Source organism: Thamnophis sirtalis, unplaced genomic scaffold (assembly GCF_051295495.1).
Source record: "Thamnophis sirtalis isolate CommonGarterSnake01/CBP01778 unplaced genomic scaffold, rThaSir2_p1.2 scaffold_5, whole genome shotgun sequence".
In the NCBI taxonomy this organism is placed as follows: domain Eukaryota; kingdom Metazoa; phylum Chordata; class Lepidosauria; order Squamata; family Natricidae; genus Thamnophis; species Thamnophis sirtalis.
The window spans coordinates 95,826,478-95,849,553 of NW_028261385.1; the positions used below are offsets into that span (position 1 = coordinate 95,826,478).

General features: G+C 38.2%; 1 protein-coding gene across 4 annotated transcripts in view; it reads left to right on the forward strand.

Annotated features, from left to right (window-relative positions):
- The window catches only part of PSD3 (pleckstrin and Sec7 domain containing 3), a 206,040-nt gene that overhangs the window by 127,372 nt on the left and 55,592 nt on the right, over positions 1-23,076 (forward strand). The window contains exon 1 of one of the 4 annotated variants that reach the window (XM_087716232.1): positions 11,542-11,859. The exons of the other annotated variants lie outside the window; for them this stretch is intronic. Within the exon in view, the coding sequence (XP_087572358.1) occupies positions 11,701-11,859 (159 nt within the window). The 5' untranslated portion in view covers positions 11,542-11,700. Of the gene's footprint in view, positions 1-11,541; positions 11,860-23,076 lie in introns of those variants that run through there. 4 annotated transcript variants of the gene reach the window in all.

Genomic DNA, 23,076 nt, shown 5'->3' on the forward strand with positions numbered 1-23,076 from the left:
CAGAAATGGACTGTGAACAATTCCAAAGGGATCTGCCTACACCACTAAATGGCAGATGCAGTTCAATGTAAGGAAATGTAAAGTAATGAGTTTTAGAGCTACTAATCCGTACTTCATTTATGAAATAATGAGGATTGAGCTGTCAGTATCTAGCAAGAAAGAGATCTTGGAGTCATTGTAGATAATTCAGAGAAATTCATCTACACAGTATGCAACAACTCTAAAGGCCAATTGCTGAGTGCCCAAAAGAATGCCTACATGATAACTGGGGGGGGGGGGGATCAAAACTTCGAAACCAGATCATAAGTAGCTTTTGGGAGGAGAGTCCGTCATTCACTAAGTGACCAGTCATAAGTCAAGGTCTACCTGTATGTAACCAACATGTAGAGTCACTTATAGCAAGATGTGTTCTGCTAGTTTAGTTGGCTTGAAAGGGAGGTAGACAAATTCCTAGAAGACAAGTTTCTGCTGACTGCCAGCTGCCTGCAATTTGGCAGTTCGAATCTCCCAGGCTGAAGGCTGACTCAGCCTTCCATCCTTCTGAGATTGGTAAAATGAGGACCCAGATTGTTGGGGGCAATGTGCTGACTCTGTAAACCGCTTACCGAGGGTTGTAAAGCACTGTGAAGCAGTATATAAGTCTAAGTGCTATTGCTACTAGTGGCTACTAGCCTCAATAACTTACTGCTACTTTCAGGCATGGGTATGATCCATCTTTACACCCCAAGTCTATAGTATGGTATAGTCTTTATTGTCATTGTACAAAATAAATACAACAAAATTAGTTTTAGCCTCACTGGTGTAAAATTATAGCAGAAATGAAAAAAGAAAGAAAAAGAAAAAAATAGTCATACATTTCCGTGTGTGCGTAGAGTGATCGTGGTTGTATTTAAAGGTCTGACAGCCCAAAGATAGAAACTATTTTTAAACCTACTTGTTCGGCTGGCTATACTTTGATGTTCTTCTGCCCAATGGTACAAGTGCAAAGAGACACTGACCAGGATGTGAATCATCTCTGAGTATTAGTCAATCATCTATGAGACCAACAATGGAAAAGGAGCAATATTTGGATCTCCTACTTTTAGAGACATCTGGAGAGTTTCATGAGATAGACCAGAAGTGTCAAACTCAACGCCTGGGGGCCACATGCGACTTGCGTGGAGCTTAGAGCTGGCTTGTGGGGCCGCCCTGGAAATAGCAAAGGTCTGGCTTGCTGTACCTCTGCCAGAGAAAATGGAGATCGGGAGGGCTGTAGTCCTCCCGAGCTCCATTTTCACTGGCAGATGGTTGCAGGAGGCTGTCACCACCCACTACAGATACCCCCGACAGGAGTGATGTCAAGCTGGCCACTCACACTCTGGCCACGCCCATCTCGCCCCCCCCGAGATCAAATACAACCCTGATACGGTCCTCAATAAAATTGAGTTTGGCACCCCTGACATAGACTGCTGACTAGATGGGCCTAAATCTGATTCACCAAATATTCTCATGTTTTCCAGTGAACACTTAACATCTTCTGAGGAGAAATATTTTATTTGAGGAGAACTGGAGGCAGTATCTTTTCATTTGTATAGTAGATACAGAACATTTCCATCAAGGAAATCAGTCAGATTAGCACTCTTCCAATATTATAGACTATTTTAAATTAGCAAGATAGTTTCTCTAATTTCAAATAAAATACGTTTTTTTGCCAATAAGCTATAAATTACTAGATTTAAAGCAAGGAAATGTATTTCCTTAGGGAATTCATAAACCCAATGATGATCCTTTTCTGTATTCTATTATTTGGTCTGTAAAGTGTATTGGAGTGTGCTTTTTGTTGTATCACTTGATTGTGTACTGTAATGGATTCTGCTTCTTTTGTTTTCATAGAAAGGAGAGCTCTTCTGAAACTATAGGTAGAATTTCTCCAACTCTATATCACAAAGGCCATCTAAGATTTCTTTCAACTATGCGGGGTAGCTCTTTAGACCACTGCCATAAGTTGACAACTCTGAGTATAGGATTCCATTCATCTATGCTAATTTAGATATCCAGTTCAGCCTAATTTATACAAATGGCTTGGGAGAGTTTCAAAGCATAGAGAAGACCTGGAGTGTGGCTTACACAGAGCCAATTCAGTATCTTTAACCCTGCATGTCTAAGGATCTGTTCATCTCAGTAAGTGCCTCTCCCTAGGGTTATGGGAAACCCTAGTGATATGAGAAACCCTGCTACCTTCCTTTTTCATATTTCAGGGGGAAATGTATATGGTTGGGTTGTATCCCATGCATTTAAATGGATATGGAATAAGGGTTCTTTTGACTTAGCATTGAAATATTTGAATAGATTTAAAAATATACGAAGCATATGAAACTGAACTGAATTGTTCTTTACAGTATTAATTTTTTGAATCTATCAATTTCTGTTCACAATCTAGACACACTGGGGCCAGCCAGAGGTGGTATTTGCCAGTTCTCCAAACTACTCAAAATTTCTGCTGCTGGTTCTCCAGAACCTGTCAGAACCTGCTGAATTTCACCCCTGACTCTTACCCTTATGTCATTTATATGACCTCTTTAGTTGATATCCATTGTCATAATGTTGGCGTTTTGGGGGGGGGGGGACATATCATGCCTGAAAGGTTTCAGATTGCTTATACATTTTGTAATTTAGCTTTCAAAACAAGAATTTTCTATTCTCTTAAAAACTAAGCCTTTGGCTTGGTGTGGCTGATTGCAAAGCAGCCCCATAGATTAGAATTTGTACTTTTAGAAGAATTTTCTCTTTTGAGAAGCACTTCTCAATAAAAATCAGGACACATTAAAATGTATTATTTGTACATCGTTTATTACAACTATGAAATTTGCTGCCACCACATGTAATGATGATTACCAACTAGGTTAGTTTTGAAGTTAGACAAATTCATGGGAGGAGAGAACTAGATTAGTGGCTACTAATGGTTATATTCTAATAGCTAAGTAGAATGCTGCTGAATATCAACTACAGAAAAAAAGACAAAAAAATCAGTAAAAGAATGGTTTTTCTATCAAGTTTCAGGCTTCCTGCTAATGGATTTTCCATAGGAATCTAATTGGCCACTATGGGATTCAATAGCCTTTGGTTGAAGCAGAAGTGTAATAATGTTCTTAAAAGACTAAATCCAGATCTTGTATCTCTGTGTGTAAAAGCCTATGTTAGTTTGCAGGTCAGTAGGCAGCTGCTAAAGAAAATTATAGCTCCCATAAAAAGGTTATTAATAAAGTAAGGATGCACTTACTTTAAATTATTTATTTTACATTATTTACATGTATTTACAAATCCACAGGTTTGTATTTATTTTAATGCCATGATTTTAATCCATTATGTGGTTACATGTGGGATTCTGTGGGCAATTCTGGTGATCTTGCCTTAAAAACATAGTTGTCATGATTCTGGCATTAGCCCAGGAAAGTATTGGATAATGTTCATGTAAGTAGAAGTTAAACTGTTGGTGAGAAGGCAAGAGAGTGATTTAGCAAGCTAGGGAAGGTGATAATAACAAAGCCAGAACAAAATTGTATTGATCTACAAATGCACCCAGTAGCAACTTTTCTGATTTGCTTGGCTGAAAATCACCCATCCATGGTTTGCTTAAGGAAGCTCTTAGGTGAATTCAGTATAACAGTTGCTTCCAGCTGGGAAGGAATCTGTAAATGGCTTTATTTAACAGACTTAAAGCAATCCATAACCTACGGTAATACTTTCGATAAGCCAGATTTTGTCTTAACCACAATGTGAAAATCTGTTGTAAGTTTTGATTCCGATACATGCATTAGCAGTGGTTTCTGGGGAGACAAAAATAAGTTCCACATAATACATTAGTTTTGGAATTCATTCACATAGGATGTTTTGGAAGCACTAATGTGGATATTTTTAAAAGAGGAGGCGGTATTGTCCTGGAAAAGAGATTTAGCTAGCTAAATAGACATTTTGTGTTTAAAGGCATGGTTGTTGGTTTCTGTTGATGTCCTTCTCAGAATGATGCAATGTACACGAATACTGGTCTTGATTGGCCCTTCAGATGATTTAACAAGATTTCCACCCCCACTTTTTAAATTTTAGAACGGACTCCTATTCTGGACTTCTATTTTCTAAGAAAGGAACTCAATCAGCCCTTAAGTTGAAATTTGAAAAATATAATGACCAAATAAATCTGCATGCACGAACTAGAATTATTTCAAACCCCAAAGGCAAAGAAAATAGTGAATTATTTTTTGTATATCAACCAAGTGCTAATCAGAACTTTTTGTGGTGTAATTTAGCTGAAACACTCTGGTTTGCCTTGGAAACTTCTTTGACTGCATATGCTTCAACAGTAGAATTGAAAGATGTTTGCTTAATTATAAACTAATTCATAATTAATTAAAAGCAAATCTGTTTAATTATTTATATCCTGCCTTTTAGAATAGCTGTCCTCCCAAAATGATATAACAAACACTGTAAACAATGGTAAATAAAAGTGCCTCAGCAGGTGGCAGCACTTGGCTTATTTTGGTCTTTAAAGCTCATCCTAGGGCTTGTAGGTTAGTCTAGAAAGGCAAAACCAGCCAGGAATCAGGCAGTAGCAAACCATTGTATGTCACTGCCAAGAAGACTTCATGGGTGACTAGAAGATGAGCTTAATTCAAAAGTGGCTTTGCCTTTTAAAATGAGACTGTAATAAATCTGATTTGTAAAGGCCTCAAGAAACTTTTATGATTTTTCCATGATATCAATATCACTTAGATGTATATACCACTCCACAGTGCTTTACAGCACTCTTTGAGGGGTTTACAAATGTCACCATCAACAATCTGGTTCCTCATTTTACCGAGCTCGGAAGGATGGAAGAATGGGTCACCCTTGAGGCCGTCAGGATCGAATGCCAGGCTGTGGGCAGAGTTAGCCTGCAATACTGCATACTAACCTCTGTGCCTCCAAGGTGGTAGTAGCTATGGGGGGGGGGGGGGAGAAGCTATCTGAAAAGGTTTTTGTAATGATGGTTGCCTGTCTACCATAACTATCAAATATTATTATAAACATGAACGCAATTACAACTGTCTTTAATCTCTTCCAAATGATCCTTTGACTTCTGCCTAGAGTACGAACTATCTCTTATTCCTCCTAATTCCTTCTGTTAAACCAGTGTTGTAAATTACCATAGGCATTACTGAAGATTTGAGTGGATGATGCAACAAGTAATTATGGCAATCAGAGACTATTACGGCAATCCTTATCTCATGACATCTAGCTGGTCTAGAGTCAATTAACCATTGCCCTTGATAGACAATTCAGAGTGGAAAATTGGACCTATTGTCAGGATGTGAATCATTTTTAATGGTTCAAGGAGTGGTAAATAGGCATTATTAGGTATATGAAATGGTAGCTTTTAATAAATGGAAAATAAGAATGCAAAAAGCCCACTAAAATAGAGACCATTAGTACAGATATAGAGAAGATTTTGTGACCCCTGCTTTTTCAGAAAAAAATGACTTTTTAGCCAGAATGCATTCCTTCTCTATCAGTTAAAAGAAAGCCTGGTTACAAGCTGTCAAAGACTGAGCACAACATTCTTGCCCCTGTGTTTGTAACAGGACACTCTTCTCGTGGGAAAATCTCTGCCTCAGGTTCCTTGTCCTACTCTAAAGATGATGATGGATCAATAAGATACCAATTTCTGCAACAAATCAAGATACCCATCTCCAATGTGACTATAAACAACTGGTTCTGAATAGGAAAAAATATCGACTAGCCAAATTTTAACTTAGTTTGATGCTGATATAATAACCTTAGGCACAGACTTTCTGTACCAGTACAGACTTTCTTAACCCATCTCCCCCTTTTATTTAAAACAGTTCTCCAAGCAGCTTATGCATCAATAAAGATAGAATAACTCCTATGTGGGAGAATGCTGATCGAGCTACCAGGGGGAAGTTGAGCCTTAACAAGCTGTGAGTGTATCCAAGTAGGATATGATTCCAGGAGAACATTTATTGCATCTTATGAAAAGTTTACCTTGTGTTGGTTCTTTTAGCTCTGCGAGTTATTCAGAGGTGGCTCTCAATGCATTTTTAGAAAGCACATTTAGTTTGATCTTCAAACATGAACATTTGATGTCCATTTCTTTTGTTTGTTTCTAGTCTCCAATACCCAAATGCTGTTTTTAAATAGATTGAGATTTCTAACTTCTGTGTTCATGCACTGGATCATGCTGTTAGAATGTCCAAGATTTGATGATGTGGATTTAGCCATTGATATTTTAAGAAACTCTACCACTAAACCCGGTGGAATAGCACCATTGATAATTAGCTTCAAATCTCAGAATAGTTTGTTTCCACTGTTGAAAAGGGAAAGAACTATCCCTTGTGTCCTGGTAAACAGTAGGAAAAAGATTACATCTGCCCTTTCCATATAACTATAGATAGATATGCTGGTTGCAATATATCACTTTTTGTTAATACCTGTCACAGTGAGGTTCTTAGGGGGGCAATTGGTTTCTGGTTTTTGCAATTAGAATAGGAAGCAAATATATACCTGGAAGTTTTCTTTTGACTAGAAAACTTTCCAGTGATGGAAACTTATAGCCACCGAAATATAGAATACATTTTATAGAAGTAGGTATAGAACCCCTAGCAAAAAAAAATTATAATCCCAAGGACTTCATGGAAATGCTTAGCTTGTGCATTGGGCTTGCATTGGGCTGTAGTCTCATTTTATTCTGGAAATATCAATTCAGCACGGAATTTATTATTAGGTTTTAATTCTACCTTTTTATGTCTGGTTATACAGGTTATAGTAATTTCCTCCTCAAAATCCATATTTATTTGTATGAAATAGGAATAATGAACCCAAAGCATAAGTGAGCCCAAAGGTACAAAAGTAGATTTGAAGTTTCAATTTTTTCTTAATTTGAAAAAAATAATAATCTTGGAAGATAGGATTACACTTGGAAGAGCTAAATTGGATAGCAAAGTGGAAGAGGTGAAGGATGGAATACAAGGAATCTAAGCAATAGCTCTTAAAATTCCTCATCTAGTCTTGCTGGCTGAGGGATCCTGGGAGCTAAGTTCACAAATGTAGAAGTTGCCAAGGTTGAGAAACAGTGCAGTTGAAAGACCGATGCTGCTTGAGTTTGACACAACAAATTGGGAGTGATAAAGAAATTCTGAATATTCATTTCTGTAGAAGAAGAAAAGCTACCTCTTTGCTCTGTGCTTACTAGGCCTTCCACTTGGAGGTTTTAAAATATTATACACACACAGAGCTGCCATATGCAAGCGCATAAGAAAAAGTGCCTCCTTGTCAGCTTCACTAGATAAATCAGATTAAGAAATCAACTCCACAGAATGCTAAAATGACGTCTGTTGAAATTGATTATAACAGAATCTTGAAAGTTTGATAGTGGTGTACTACTTATTTCTTCTTATAGCCCAATGACATAGGCTGGTGTCTGCCTCAGACCCTTCCAGTAGTTACCTCATGGTTTTGGACTTAAAAAAATGCTTCAGCCCCTTTTGCCTAGGTAATATTTGCCTGCATGTTTCTGTCAAATCTTCCTTGCTGTCTACACCTTGGCCACCACTTCTTTAATCAGGAGCTGGATTGAGGCATTGTCATTATTTGATATTGACTCTTTAATTTCACAACATATGAACAGGCTTAATCGCAGTTTCAACTGGGAAACCATGACCATCCTAGACCAAGCCAATTCTCAAAACACTTTAAAAAACACATCTGCAAGAATACAATGAAGCTCAGAGAGCACCAAGGACTCCTCCTTATTTATTTCTTGTTTTGTCTGGTCAGCCAAAGTTGCAATGAATCTTCTGAAAATTGGCAAACACAGTAGTTTAACTGATTTAGTTGATGAGTCTGCAAAGAAGCTTTGGTTGACCTTTCAGGTTAGGTCTGAAAGAAACAGCTTGTTTTCCAAAAGATTTATCTTTAACCTAAATGAAAAGTGTATTTCTTTTTGTGCATTTAAATCTCTGAGCTCCATAAGTTCTCTTTCTTCCCCTTTCTAAAGCATAACATTCTTTCCCTTTCATCTTAGAAACATCAATTTATTGAAAATCAACTATCTAATCCTATTTCTATATCTACATTTTAAGCAATTTAATCATATCTTAAAACATCCTTTCAAAGTAAGTTGCCCAACATATGTATTAGGATTGCAATTTCTAGAATTCTTAGACAGCATAGCTAATAGTTGCTATAATCCCAACCAAGAGATTTGAAGAAAGTTAACTTCAGTGTTTAGCATTGCACTGAAGAGTCCATCCTTGCTGAAATGAATGCTGATGAAATTTTTTGAATGAGATTTCAAAATTCAACAAATATCTCTTATTTTTGTACTCGACCATTCTTTGGTTTACTTGGTTTGGGGTTGGTGTATTATATGAATCCTATAATTTTGGTTTATGTCATAATTAATCTTTGGAATATCAATGTGACTACTGTAACTTGTTCAGAGGATGTGTGAATTCAACACTGATAAATTTTTATTTTTATTTTTGACCTGCTACTATCCTTGCCTAGTTAATGCAGAAGGGTAATTAGAGCACAATGAAACAATGGGTTTCTTCTCCAGCTGACTTCTTCTAGAGCTTGATACTGTTTTGGAGCAAGAAAGAATGACTGGCCCAAGCTCTCATGCCTAAGGGAAGACTTTATACTGCTAATAGAGCTTCTTGACCATTGCATCTCATTTATCTCATAAGGGCTGTGGTGGAACAGAGATTCGAATGCAATACTGCAGGCTAATTCTGCCAATTGCCAGCAGTTCGATTCTCACCGGCTCAAGGTTGACTCAACCTTCCATCCTTCTGAGATTGGTGAAATGAGGATCCAGTTTGCTAAAGGCAATATGTTGACTCTGTAAACTGATTTACAGAGGGCTGTAAAGCACTGTATATAAGTGCTATTGCTATTTGTGTAGCCTCCCATTTGTTCTATTCATTTATCCTTAATAGTCTTATATATCTACAGTATTAGAGATTATTTCAAATATAACCAGGTATCGGAACGTCTAAGCTATATAAAGGTGCCTGTTTTTATATTCCAGAGGTTCTTGTTCTCATCTGTGTGTTACCATATGACACATATACACAGGCAAATGTATGTAGCAAAATCTACTTGCCTGGAAAGATGCTTTTGGGTAATAGATGACTATTACATAGCACTAGGATGAAAATATTATTCCCATCTCTTCCCCTCCTACATTTTAACTTCTAGAAAGCCAGGCGTGGTGGGCTGAATCTGGAAGAACTCAAATCAAAATAATTTTAATGAATCTGTTAGTGCACACTAACCAAAAGAGGATAGCAATAGCAATAGCAGTTAGACTTATATACCGCTTCATAGAGCTTTCAGCCCTCTCTAAGCGGTTTACAGAGTCAGCATATTGCCCCCACAGTCTGGGTCCTCATTTCACCCACCTCGGAAGGATGGAAGGCTGAGTCAACCTTGAGCCGGTGAGATTTGAACCGCTGAACTGCAGATAACAGTCAGCTGAAGTGGCCCACAGTACTACACCCTAACCACTGCACCACCTCGGCTCTTGCAGAGGAAGAGGGAGAAAGAAGAAAACACACCAAAAGCCTCCCCACAGATAGAAACAAATCCATTGATTTGTCAATTAGTCTTAACAGGAACCCACTGTGACAGTGAGGGGTAACTCTGAGCAGCTGTCCTTCCTGGTTGTGGGGACTGTATTCCTGCAGACTAACTTTCTTCCTTTACCTATTTCAACCAGTGCTGCCAGCTGACTCTCCTTCTGTGCGCAGGCAGAGCGTAGTAGAGATGGTTCTCGTCTGAGTTCGGTTGCTATGGTTACATGCAATCTGCTATGTTCTGGGTCTCTAGGAACTAGAAATGATTGAGGGGAGGCGGACATGAGAACCTTTAGATAAATATCGCCCATCCCTTTGATGGAAGAGCTCTCGATCAAATTCACTTCTCCTCTCGTGCAGGAGTTTGCCGCCGTAGCAGTCACTGGCAAAAGAGTTGTAGAAGCAGCATGCACCTGCTCCTCACAGCTTTGTCACTGACTGCTGATTGGAAGACAGAGTTGATGGGGCTTCCCCTCCCCCCTTTATTCTCTGAAGTTAACTTTGAGTACAAGAGTTGTCGGCTGCCAAGAATGCAATTTTTGATGACTGGACTGAGATGAAATGCTGTTGGATATTGTTTGTGCCTGTGTATGTGGCATATGTGAGAACGACCTGATGTCTCAGCTAATGAATCTAAAGAAATGAGAACCAGTCTAATTATTATTTTTTTGCACAATTTGTTAATGCTTGCAAATCAAACTTTGAAAAGGTATAGAGAGAAGTACCCTGTAAATTAATTTAGCTAGACTCCCTTTTTCCCCCTCTTAATTTCTACTTTAGTTTAATTTTGATTTGGCTTACTACTACTTGCTCTTTTTCTGTAGGTTGCGTAAATTTCATTTCCTAAGTGGGAAGGATGGATGGAGGGACATGTTCTCTTCCACACACATGATGGATACATATGTATGTATCTATGTTAATAACTTTTCACCTCATCTCAAAGCTAGAACATTAAGAATCTGCTATGATCTCCAAATCCACTGTTTTATGCAAGATGATCTGAGAGTAAATCCCAATGAGAGCAGTAGGACTTTAGTATTCAGTACAATGATGCCAGGATGGGGTCCCCCAGCTACGTGGGAAGGCAACTCTCGTAATTCTCATGCAGCATGCCAACTTGGAGATTATGTCTGAAATACGCATCTGGTTGAGGAAGGCGGTTACTTCTTGGTAATCCCTACAAATGAGATAAAACCTTTTGAAAACCTGTCCTAGTACCAGGCTCTTAGGATATATTTTAGCAAAATGAGATTTGAACTGGTGACTTTCCAGTTGGTAAGCTGCTCAGTTTGCCGCTGTGCTACACAACTCCTCCATGCTTATTTCTAGAAAAAACGTATGCCAAAAAGGACTTGAAAACTTGCCACTCCTTCTATTAAAGGATAGCATGGAATATCCTCAGGATTATTCCCCCCCCCCCCCCACACACATGCAAACTCACCTCTCCTAAGCTGTTTAGAAAATCATTTAGCTGGTGGGGTTTTTATTTTATTTTGTTTCTTTCAATCCTTGAGGCTTTTCTTTGATTCATCTCTATTTTATTTGAGCTCAGTTAATGCACTTTGACATGGCATTGCTGGAATTACAAGTGTAGCCTGTCTGTTGTCCAAAATGAATTACTTTTTACTTGGCTTTTCTCCATCTGTTCTGCTGTTTGAAACAGACACTCTTGAGCCCGTGTGTGTGTGTGTGTGTGTGTGTTGTAGCAGGATGGTGATATCTGCTGAGCAGTAAGGGAGCATGGAGGGGTGGGGTTTCCACCCTTTTATATTTTTCAGCCAGTGACGTGAGCTGTGCCTTGAACAATCACGCTGCCTCAAAACACTGTAGTTGAAGATGCTTTGTGTGCGAGAGACTGTGTGTTTGTGTGTGTGGGTATGTGTGGTGGTGGTGGGGGAACCAGCTTGGTGCATTTTTAAGCAAATTGCTACAGCCTGAGCTTCACGGAGATTCCTCTCTTTCTAAAATTACCCTGAGGGAGTATTATTCTTATTATTTTTTTAAAAAAGCATTCCTCATTACTCTGAGTCTCCCCTGATACTTTTATAGATACCAAATTCTATAAAGATCATTCATTTACTTTGCTGAAATGATTGGAGTTAATAGTGTGCAGAGTACAAGCAAAGTCCGGGTGAGAGCTACAGGTTCAGTCAAATATCCACGAGAAGACCCTGTCTGGCGGCAAACCCACCGCTCAAAGTCTATGAAAATCTCCAACTCCACGGAGTTTTCTGCTAAGGATGCTAAGGTAAATGAATAGATTGTATGAATGTATGGATGCATGTAGATTGCTTCCATGTTTGTGGCAATTGTAGGAGGGGAGGGGCAGGAGTATTATCAGTAATACTAAGTTGATAGTATCTTTGTTTTTTTTAAACTTCTTTAAAAATTGCTTCGGGGAAGAAATCACCTGGAAGGGGAGATGGGAGGGGGGAGGTGGGCTGTCAGATTTTTTTTAAAGGTATTGGATAGTTTTTCAGAGTGCTTCACAAAAAGTACCTGCATTGCACTGGTAGGTGGGTGGGTGGGTGGGTGGGTGACAGAGGGAGGAAATAAATCCCTTCCGGCACGTATACACCAAAATCTTCCATATATTGAATGGAGATTCCTTTCCCTTCTCCCCTGGCATGGCTCTGTGTGAGTGGGTTGTATGATTCAGGTGGTATTTTTATAGATAGCAGGGGGCTCAATATTGCTGTGAAACATTCATTTTTACATTTGGTATGTTTTCATATGAATGGAGATTTTTTTTTATTTGTCATCTCTGTATTGTGTTTGTCCCCGTAGATATTATCAAGCTGGCTCCATGTACCTGCCTCAGGAGCTACCTGAAGTGTTTTTAAAGTGTCGTAGTGTGCTCATTTTAGCTTGTGCACGTGTGTGTATATGTTGTTCCTTTTAAAAGCAGCAATATATGGTTTTAAGAGTTCAGTCCATATAACTGGGATATCTTTAAAGAGATTGTTTCTCGGTTTGACCATTTCCCCATCTGTCTCTTCCCTTTCACTGCAACATGCTACTAATGTTTCACAAGTATGCTAATACGGAGGTGCCATAACCTGTGAATCTGCAATGTTGCGAGTAAGATGCAAAGAGGCTCTTAATGCTCTCTAAATATGCAGGAGGTTTATGCACCCGTTTCTCTTTTCTCTCATTTGTTTCCTCTTTCTGGGTTTGATACTACCATCCGATTGCCATGTTCTAAAAGGTCCAATTCATAGCAGAAGCCCATAAATTGAGATGTTAGGTATCAAAATCTTGAAGAACTGTAAGCATCTGTAACATTGCTGTAATCTTTCTACTGTAATTCTTCAAGAAATATATTAAACCTTTCTTGCTCCTTTGCAGGGAGAGGAAAGGAGTGGAATTCTCAAGGTTGCTTACATGTTAGTGAATTATTCACCCTACCAAGCAGTGCAGTTAGAATAAAAATAAATAGTATGGAAAGATCTGCATGTTGTGGCAAGATCTAATTAGTTTGCAGCAACTGAATAGTTTAATCAGGTGAATCTTATTGATAACTGAAGCTTAGCACTTGACTTGGATGACTGAAACACTCCCTCTCCCCTCCCAGGATTTCAAATGATTCCACTCAAATTTTAGAAGTATTCCTAGGAAAAAGGCAGTCTGTGTTAATGACAGATCCCATGTTGTGAAGGCAAAAGGGTCTCACTCTAGTTTCTGGGATCTCCAAGTAAAACTGGAAGGACTTTTGCTCTGAAACTCTGCAGAGCGTTTGCCAGTGAATATCAGAACAGTGGGCTGGGTAGATCAAAGATCTGTCAAAATAAGGCAGGTTCGTTCATTAATACCCTTTAATTAAGTGCCACCAGATATGGCCCCACCCCTTTTTTCTGAGAGAAGACCAAAGCTGGCTGATTGTGTTGCTGATCTTGTTGCTTAACCCGACTCACACACCCTTATCACTCTCTATCATAACAACATCAGAAGTTATTCCCACAGATGAAACTTTCATATCATTTGACGTCATTTCAAGCAGGTACTTTTAAGTCCAGGATTGTTCACTTGCACAGCAGATTAACATTAAATGTCATGTTCCAGAGAGGCAGACGTCTTCGGTTATTTATTTATTTTTTGCAGCAACAGCAGAAGAAAAGTGGCATATGGCATCCTAAAGATGTAAGGTTTGATGATGTCTGGATATGTTATCCAACTGAATTTAATGAAACTCTGTATGGATATATTTAGAGGATTCTTTTTTTTCCTACATCAAACATTATCAAGTCTATAGTATAGAAAATAAAACACAGAAGAATTAAACGGTAGATAAAATCTAAAATAATGAAACAAATCATTGAGCCAATATAAAATATCAACTAGTAGAATATATGTTGAATTTGGGAGGGAATGACAACTGACCTTTAATATACTCTGGTGAAAGTCATTTAAACATTCGATGACATAATTTCTTTTTTTATCCCTGTCCACCTGGGCCATCTATATTACTCTTTATACTTTGAGAGTGGATAAGAAATAAATGACTAAAGGGGAGGGAGAAATAAAATAAGAAGAAATGGCTTCTAAATAATAACTCCTTCCCATACCTGTCTCATATTAGTAATATATATTAAGAACAGGATGACATATACCAATGTGAGCTCTTAACCACTGGAATTTGGGGTTATTGTTATATATCCTGAAGAAAACTAGAAAATATATTAATACATGATCAATTTATTATTCCTATTGCAAAACTTCCATTGACCAGTCTATTCCAACAAATGAATGGAGCGTAGTGCAATTCTTAAAAAAACAGTAATATGGAAACAAAGCTTTGGAATCTTACTTTTTCATATAAATCAGAGATATCTAATCATGGCAACTTTAACCCTTGTGGTATTCAACTGACTGGGGAATTCTGCGAGTTGAACTCCACAAGTCTAGTGGTTCAGGCTAGAAACCAGGAGTCTGTGAATTCTAGTCTTGCCTTGGCCATGAAAGCTGGCTGGATGATTTTGGGCCTGCTACATTCCCTCAGTCCTACTCCTCTTGCAAGGTTGTGTTGCAAGGAAAATAGAAAATGTGTTGGATATGTTTGCCTCCTTGAGTTATTTGTAAAAATAATAAAGGTGGGATATAAATAAATAAATAAATAAATCATAACGTACTATGCATTCATTTCCTACCTGATCCAATACAGGATGGTAGATAGATGATTGCCTATTTCCCATTTTAGGCTGAAATTACCAACTGACTTCAATTCCTAAGGGAATAAAACAATTTGGGTCTTCCTGCTTGTATTCCAATACTTTAACCATTACACCAAAATGGCTTGTTTTCTCATTCATCCACACACAAATACATATTAAATATTTTCTTAGTTCTATAATTCCCAATCCTGTATTGACATTGCAGAAAATTCCGGAGTGGAAGCCCAGGTATCTGGAAGATACTATGGTTGAAAACGTGATTATTAGAAAAGTTTTTTTCCCAACCTGAAACTCTCTGGAACATTGGTTCTTAAACTGGGGTTAATTACCTAAGGGGTAATTTGGGCATATCCTGGGAGTAATGGTAATGGAGCAATTAGCAACTGTTTGTTTGTGAATTGAGGATCCAGTTTGGGACTGCCTCTGTTGTATAAAACAAACTCTTTTTGTTTTTAAAAGGCATTAATAACATTATTTGAACTCAGGGAAAATGGTAATTGGGTCTTGATTTAAATGCCCTAAAAATATTAGTACTACCATTTTTGGAATTATCCAACACAGTGCTGTTGCCTGGGGGTAAACTGGAAAGTTTGACAGCTGCAAACCAACAGCCTAGGGCAGACTGAAGAATCTATTACCTCCTGCCTCCATTTTCTATATTTATTTTGACAGCCAATGTTCCATACATCCAAGAAACTGAGCTAGATAACTATGGAGTTCCCTTGGTCATCGCCAGAGTTTTGGGCAGATTGCCCATTTCTTAGAAGATTATTTTATTTTTCTGCAAACCTTTTGATTCTTTCTATCATGTTGATCTCTTCATGGTCCCTCTGTGGAACCTAGGTTATTATTTAAAGGAGTACAAGAAAAGAGATTCAGATGCATTTTTCATGTGCTATTTATCTTCGTACAAGGCTGCTATATTTTGCTTCTGATATTTCCATATATATTGGATGGGCATCCACATTTTGTTTTCCCTAACGAATCAAAATGGTTGAAGTGTATATGTTTAAAGACTGAAGGGTTAAACCTGTATTTGAGTGTGTACAAAATGCCTTCCCCCTTTTCTGGAAACATCATTTTAATGGCAACAGCAGAACATTATTGTGAAAGGATGCTGCCTTTTTTTAAAGGAGTCCACCTAAGGAAATATAGCATCATAAAAAAAAATCTGTCTTTCCTTTTGGTTTTTATATTTTTATCTTCTAGCCAAGAGCATGATGGCTAGACATTTGGAAATCCTACTTTCCCAGGCTATATATTTGACCTCTGCAATTCAGTACTGTTCTGAATGTATTTAAGCCTAAGATTCTTCTTGAGCTTTCATTAACATGATAGATTGTATAAATATTATTTTTTTCAAGAGGTGGGAGAGGTATATGAGTTAACTCAAGAATGGCTAAAGAATTTGTGCACAGCAAGTTAGGGTGGAGCTGGAAACAGATGACAGCTATTTCAATTCCCCTTCATTTCATTAAAATATCAACAGGGAAAAACACCTTCATTGTGCCTTCTTTTTTCTGACATATGTTTAACCTCAGTTTAGCTAAATCAATGGTAACATCAAATCCTTTCTAACAGGCAGAGGCATCAAATTGCCTCATTGGTTGGGTTAGTATGTGAGTGAGAGAGTAGGACACTGAATGAATGTGGTCCCCAACTCCTGCATACTTTGGTCCATATCATGTGAAGGACATACTGTGCTCACAAAGAACAAGCTGGAATTCCACTCTCAGCAATGAGAATTCTCTCATGAACAGAGAGAAAATAAATACTTTGCTGGCATTGCTCTAAGTGCTCCAATACAGGGCTTTGACTTAGGCAAATCAGAGTCCTGAACAGTGTGTGATTAGCAAATAGAAAAATAAAAGCATTGCAGATGTAAGATATGCCCTATTCTGACCTACTGTTGCCTCATAGAACTCAATTCAGTTGGTGATGTTGAATGTCACCCTATTTTTCTTCCTTCACCAAGCCTTTGGTGGAGATTATCTCTATCAGATCTTCATAAGTAATCCCCGTAGTCATATGCAGAGATCTTTTCCTCAGCAGATCCTGTTCTTAGCCATGATGAGAGCAATTTTAGCAGTACCGGTCTCTGAGGAGCAGAAGTGATGAATTATTTTATTCTATGAATCATCACATATGTAGGCTCTTGGTTGGTAAAATACTCAAACTTCTAAAAGAAAGAAACCCAGTACCTGTTTAAAATATAAATATCTAAAGCTCGCTTACTCTTTTATATCAGTTTTAATATTACTACAAATATGGTTAATTTCATACATCACCGGTCACTTGCTCGATCCTCCTGTTGGATTAATTAATTCATTGCCTTTGGTCATGACTGTCTGTGATTCAATAAAAGTCTTGTAGAAAAGATATTGTCAGAATTTACTTTTCTTTAAACAACTTTGATCTCCTCCTCCTCCTCCTCCTCCTCCTCCTCCTCCTCCTCCTCCTCCTCTCCTCCTCCTCCTCCTCTCCTCCTCCTCCTAAAGTCTATTTAGTTGCTAAGAAATGTTTGAAAATACTTAATGTATTTTTCAGATTATAAAATGCTCCAACTATTAAAATGCACCTAGCTTTTGGGGAGGAAAACAAAATCTGCCTCTGCCTTCCAGCATCCATCCAGTATTCATCTGGCTTATTTGCTGTGGCTGTTCGCCACTTCTACGGCTCGTTCACCACGGTCCATTCTCTGCCGTTTGCCATGATCTGTTCGCCTTCGCCTGTTCGCCGCCGTTGCCCATTTGCCACCGCCATGGCCCATTCTAAAACAGTTAATCAGCACTACACCAACCAACCTCCCCTCCTCAATATTCGAAGTATAAGATGCACAGACATTTCCGGAACAAAAGTGTATCTTATACTACAAAAAATACGGTAGATAATGTCCAGTGAAATCTCAGAAGCCAGGGAGCTGATTAAGATTTAATGTGATGGGCCACAAGGAAACCTTTGTTGGTTTGATAAACAGCAAAACTGTAGAAAGTAAAGAAATGGTAATTATTATTTGTAACATGACAAAGTTTGCAAAACCTTAGAGATTTTTAAAAATAGCAGCCCCATAGAAAGATACGTGCCAGTTTACAATTTGATTTTTTTTAAAAATTGTGCAATTTAAGAAGCATATTCAGGGAAAATGAATGAAGCAATTCTTAGCATAAAATTTAATTTTTCTCAAAAACCATAGAAAGATTATGTAAAGTGATGAAGAGGTTGTAAGAAAAGGTAATCCAACAGCAAAAAAAAAAGATTATTAAATCCTTAATAATTAAACAGTTGCATGAACAAACTAAGCTAGACCACTAAACCATATGAAATATATCTATTCATTCCTATGTCTGCTATTGGAATTGGTGCTATTTCAGATGGCTGGATTTTGGTTGCGTATTACTATGGATCAAAAAGGCAATATAATTATTTCCATTTATCATATTCTATAGTTGTGCTTCAAGTGTGTTTCAGTACAAATATAGAGTTTTGATCATTATCGCGTAGTTACAGCAATTTTTAAAGCAGGCTTTACTAGTTCTTGGTTTCCATCCCACCTCTGATGGAACCCAAAGCACACAGTCGATTATGATGTAACCGACTTCAATTTGAGGCATTCTCTAAAATCCAACAAAATGAGTACTCCTTTGCACGGACAAACATTCTTAACCATCAGTCCATTGTCCTTCCTGAAACAATTTAATCCAAGAAAAAGCATTGTCATTCTATTTGGAGTCTGTACAAAGTAATTTGGGAAATTGGAGACTTGATAAATAGGCAGGTTTTTGTTTTAAGAAGAACGTGAATGGAATATAGTGTATGCTACCTACATTGATAATTGCTTATCATATTTGGACAATCAAAAACAGAGAAAGTGGGGCCTAAACAGTGGTGGGTTGCAAGCGGTATGCCCCAGTACGGGTGTACCAGAGCCTGCCCGGAGCACTGGATACTGTTCCGGTACGGTACTCTGGAGGGCCCACCCCCCTGCCCAACCTCCTTACTGGTCTTTTAAGTCTTCGGCGCTTCTGTGCATGGACACAGCGTGTACAGCGCCTGCGCAATGCTCTGCTGAGCAGCTGGAGTGTCACGGAGGCTCGCGGAAGCTGTAAGATGCATGTGCACACTGCACACGTCCATGTGGATGCTGCTGGGCCTGTTCCAACCGTACCGGTTGGAATGGGATCCAGAACTCACCACTGAACCTAAAGCTGGAATGGTTTACCTAGAAAGACTATGGCCTGGTCAGTCTGCCCTCCCCAAATTTTGATGGGTTCTTTCCCAAACTTTTTAAAAATGTATATTTATTCAGAGTTAATTCCATAGAACAAGAGACAAAAATTGAAAGGGGGGAAAAAGAAAGAAAAAGAGAAAGTAATAAAAAAGCAAAAGAAATGAAAAAGAGAGAGAAAAGTAAAGAAATATATGAATGTCTTCCAACATTCTTTTCAAAAGATAATTACAATTTTATTATCCCTCCTCCAGCTTCTCCTGTTCTTTTAAGTAAAAACTGTTAAAAAGGGCAGGAAAAAAAATCATTCTCTCCAGGTTATATATGAAGTAAAATTTCATTTTTGCAATAATTACTTGCTTTCTTTTATTGGCCCAGTAAGACTTTTCTCTTTCAGACTGCCTTTTGCTGAATAGAGGATTCAGGATTTCTATTTATTTAAATTATCTATCTTTCGCCATATAACCAACTACGATAATTTGTTGACCCCCACCCCTCCCATTCATGCCTGGCTGCACTTTTTCATTTTATCACAATGGAGACGTATTCAATGCTTGTTTGTGTAGCTCTGTCAAATATCTACAAACACTTCAATTCCTTGGATTTGAAAGTTTGAAAGGATTTGAAAGAAATGGAAAAACACTGAGTTTCACATATTGAGTAAAAATGCTAACATTGCAGATATGCAGCAAATTTTCTTTGTGCTAACTCTTTGATGTAAATAACTGTATGCTTTCCAGTGGAAATCAAAATTAGTTCAGTGAGGGTTGTGATGACATATGAATTAAAAATTTGCTTGGAATGACTTCAGGTATTTCATAATTGTCAAGAAATGTACATAGCCTATTGACCCACAAATGGAATGGTGAAGGTGGAATCAATAAAGTTAACGATTTGTGTATGAATAGTATAGTAAGGCTTTTGGGATCATGAACCCTAGCAAGCAGGAAGATGTGCTGAGACGTAATATATATTTATATTTATATTGCTACATTCTTAGGCATATAGATTCATGGCTGATAGCATTATTGTAATCAATCATTAGTATATTGAAAGTGGGGGAGAGAGAGAACACATAGTTATGATAGGTAGCTACATCCTTTTCAATCCATGTATGTGAACTTCTTCAGTTATTATATTATGGTCAATATGGATTATAACTGTTGGGCTCCCCAAAGGCTTTTCTCCAACAACAACATAAAAACTCTGACTACAAAAAGCTATCTCTTGCTCTTCTCCAGTAGCTTGCAAGCTACTATCCAGCCTGGAGGTTCCACTGTTGGTATCCATTTCTGATTCATGTTGAATTATTGCCATAAAGTGTTCTGGTGAGATTTTTTTAGAGAGTAGTTCACCATTGCTTTCCCTAACCCTCCCCATTTATCTGGGCTTGGGACCAGCATATGGTTGATGACAACCAATGGCCTCAGGACTGAAAAAGTCTGTTTTATCCCATCAGTAAAGAAAGATGATCATAGAGACTGCTCCGACTATCACACAATTGCATTGATTTCTCATGCAACCATATATTCTATTAAGAAACATTAAAGGGAGCTACAGAATGTCATCGATCAAGAGTTACCTGATGTACAATCTGGCTTTAGAAAGGGGAGTGGCACTCAAAAGCACATTGCCAATATTAGATGGATTATGGAAAAGATATGTGAATATCAAAAGGAACTTTATATGTGCTTTATCAATTACAGAAAAGCTTTTGACTGTGCAGAACACAATAAACTATGGGGAGGTTTGCATGATCTCAGTGTCCCAACTCATGTGATCAACTCTGTAGAGACCACTGTACACTGAACAGGCAACAGTGAGAATACTTTATGGTGACAACTTTTTTGTTCAATCTGTATGCTGAAGTGATCCTGTTAGATGTGGAACTGCCTGATGTTGGAGTGAAGATTGGGAGAAGATCCATAAATAATTTGAGATATGCACGCTGATAAAATACCACTATCGGCTGAAACTAAGGGAGACTTGGAAAAAATGATCTGAAAAATGAAGGACAAAAGTGAATAGGATTGAGTCTTAATATCAGAAAAACAAATATAATGACAAGAGCTGCAATGGACATTAGATGTTTAAAATCAACAAGGAGAAGATTGAGTTAGTTCCAGAATTTATCTTCCTTAGATCCAAAATTGTTCATAATTCAGTGATGCTCCTGAAATCAAGCACAGCATAACTTTAGGCTGTGGTTAACATGAATAAGATCTGGAAAACAGAGATATTGCTATAAATACAGAAAGCAGGCTAGGTAGAGCAATAGTCTTTCCTATTATGATGTATGGGTCTGAGAGTTGACGCTAAGAATCTAACAATAATTGACGCCTTTGAATTGTGCTACTGATGTAAATTATTGCATCTACCATGGACAGCCAGAGTAGCTAACAGAAAGGTGTTAAATCATATAAAACCAGACACATCACTAGAAGCTAAAATCCTAAGACTATATTTGATTTACTTTGGCTATGTCATGCGTGGAAATTCATTGGAGAAGGCAATGATGCTAGGAATGGTTAGTGGAGCAAGAAGAGGCAAGCAAATATAACGCTGGCTTGATAATATATCTGAAAGTTGAACATCCAACAATTGAAAGAAGCTGTGCTTGGCAAGATAGCATGGAGGGACACGACTCAACAGTTAAAACAGCAACATAGATTATAACAAACTGCGAGTGCAGCTGAGTATAATACACAAATAGATCTGATAGGATGATGTCTGGACACCTGTATGACTTGTTATTAAATATACCAAATTATAAATTTGGGGTTTCTACTACCTGCCAGGGAGATAATAGCACCCTATATAGTGGACAAGGAAATTAATTATTTTTAATTGGAATCGTAAACGGCTGCTAGTTTAAACCCCAGAGAATGGCTAAAGGATAGTTTGCATCATCTCAATGTAGCCCTCTCATTCCACCCATTGTGACAGGTAACAGTTTAATCACCACCGCATACAGCCTTAGCTATCCCTTTTGTATTCAGAATAATTTTGAGGTAAAGTACCTCAGTAGAACTATGATTAGAACAATGCTGAGATTTCACCTATCTAAGTATTTCTCTCACATCCCTCCAGGGTGTCGGGGTGTAAAAGCCAAACATAAAAAATGAATGATCAACAGCTTCCTCTTCCTTCAAACAGCAATAACAGAAAGAGCTCCCTGGGCCTTAAAAATCCATCTACATACTTGTCAGCAAAAGCCATTCTCTGGGGTTTAAACTAGCAGCCGTTTATGATTCCAATTAAAAATAATTAATATTCTTGTCCAATTTTAGGCAATGCTTACTTCAAGCTTTTAGTGCCACCCGTCAGTTCCACTTCCTTTAAAACATCATATTTTTGAAGAGGGGAGATTCCTCAAAAAAAGTTTTTTAGGAGTGTTGGAAGAAATGTCATTCTGGGTTCGGCTCCAAGTGGGGAAAAAGACACTGGAGACATGGAAGCTGCTTGAAAGGAAGGTTTTAATGGTGGACAGGACCACATGGTTTGAGTCCTGAACAGAAAAGGTGATCACATGCTTCAATATTGGTGGAGAAAAAGAGAAGAGAAGGGCAGAGGAGAAGCTGAGTCCCTGGTTTTATGCCCTCTCTGGCCTTTGATCTTGATCTTGTATTCTGATTAGTTGTTAGACTCCCATGGGCCAATGCAGGGGTAACTGTCTGGGCTGCGTTTTGAATCCAGGTTTGGTTGAGTTCTCAGATGCCATGTGGGTGAAGGGCCAATATTATCATGCCTTAATCCCATCACTCTGGAGCTGAAGGGGAGAACTCTTTATTATGTAAAGTGGACTAGCTCAGACTTTAATGCAGGGGTAGTCAACCTTTTTATACCTACCACCCACTTTTGTATCTCTGTTAGTAGTAAACCTTTCTAACCACCCACCGGTTCTGCAGTAATGGTGCTTTATAAAGTAGGGAAGTAACTTTATTTTATAAAATTTATAAAGCAGAGTTACAGCAAATCCCTACCGCCCACGATGAAAGCTGGAACGCCCACTGGTGGGCACTAGGGACCAGGTTGGCTACCACTGCTTTAATGGCTCATTACAAAGGGG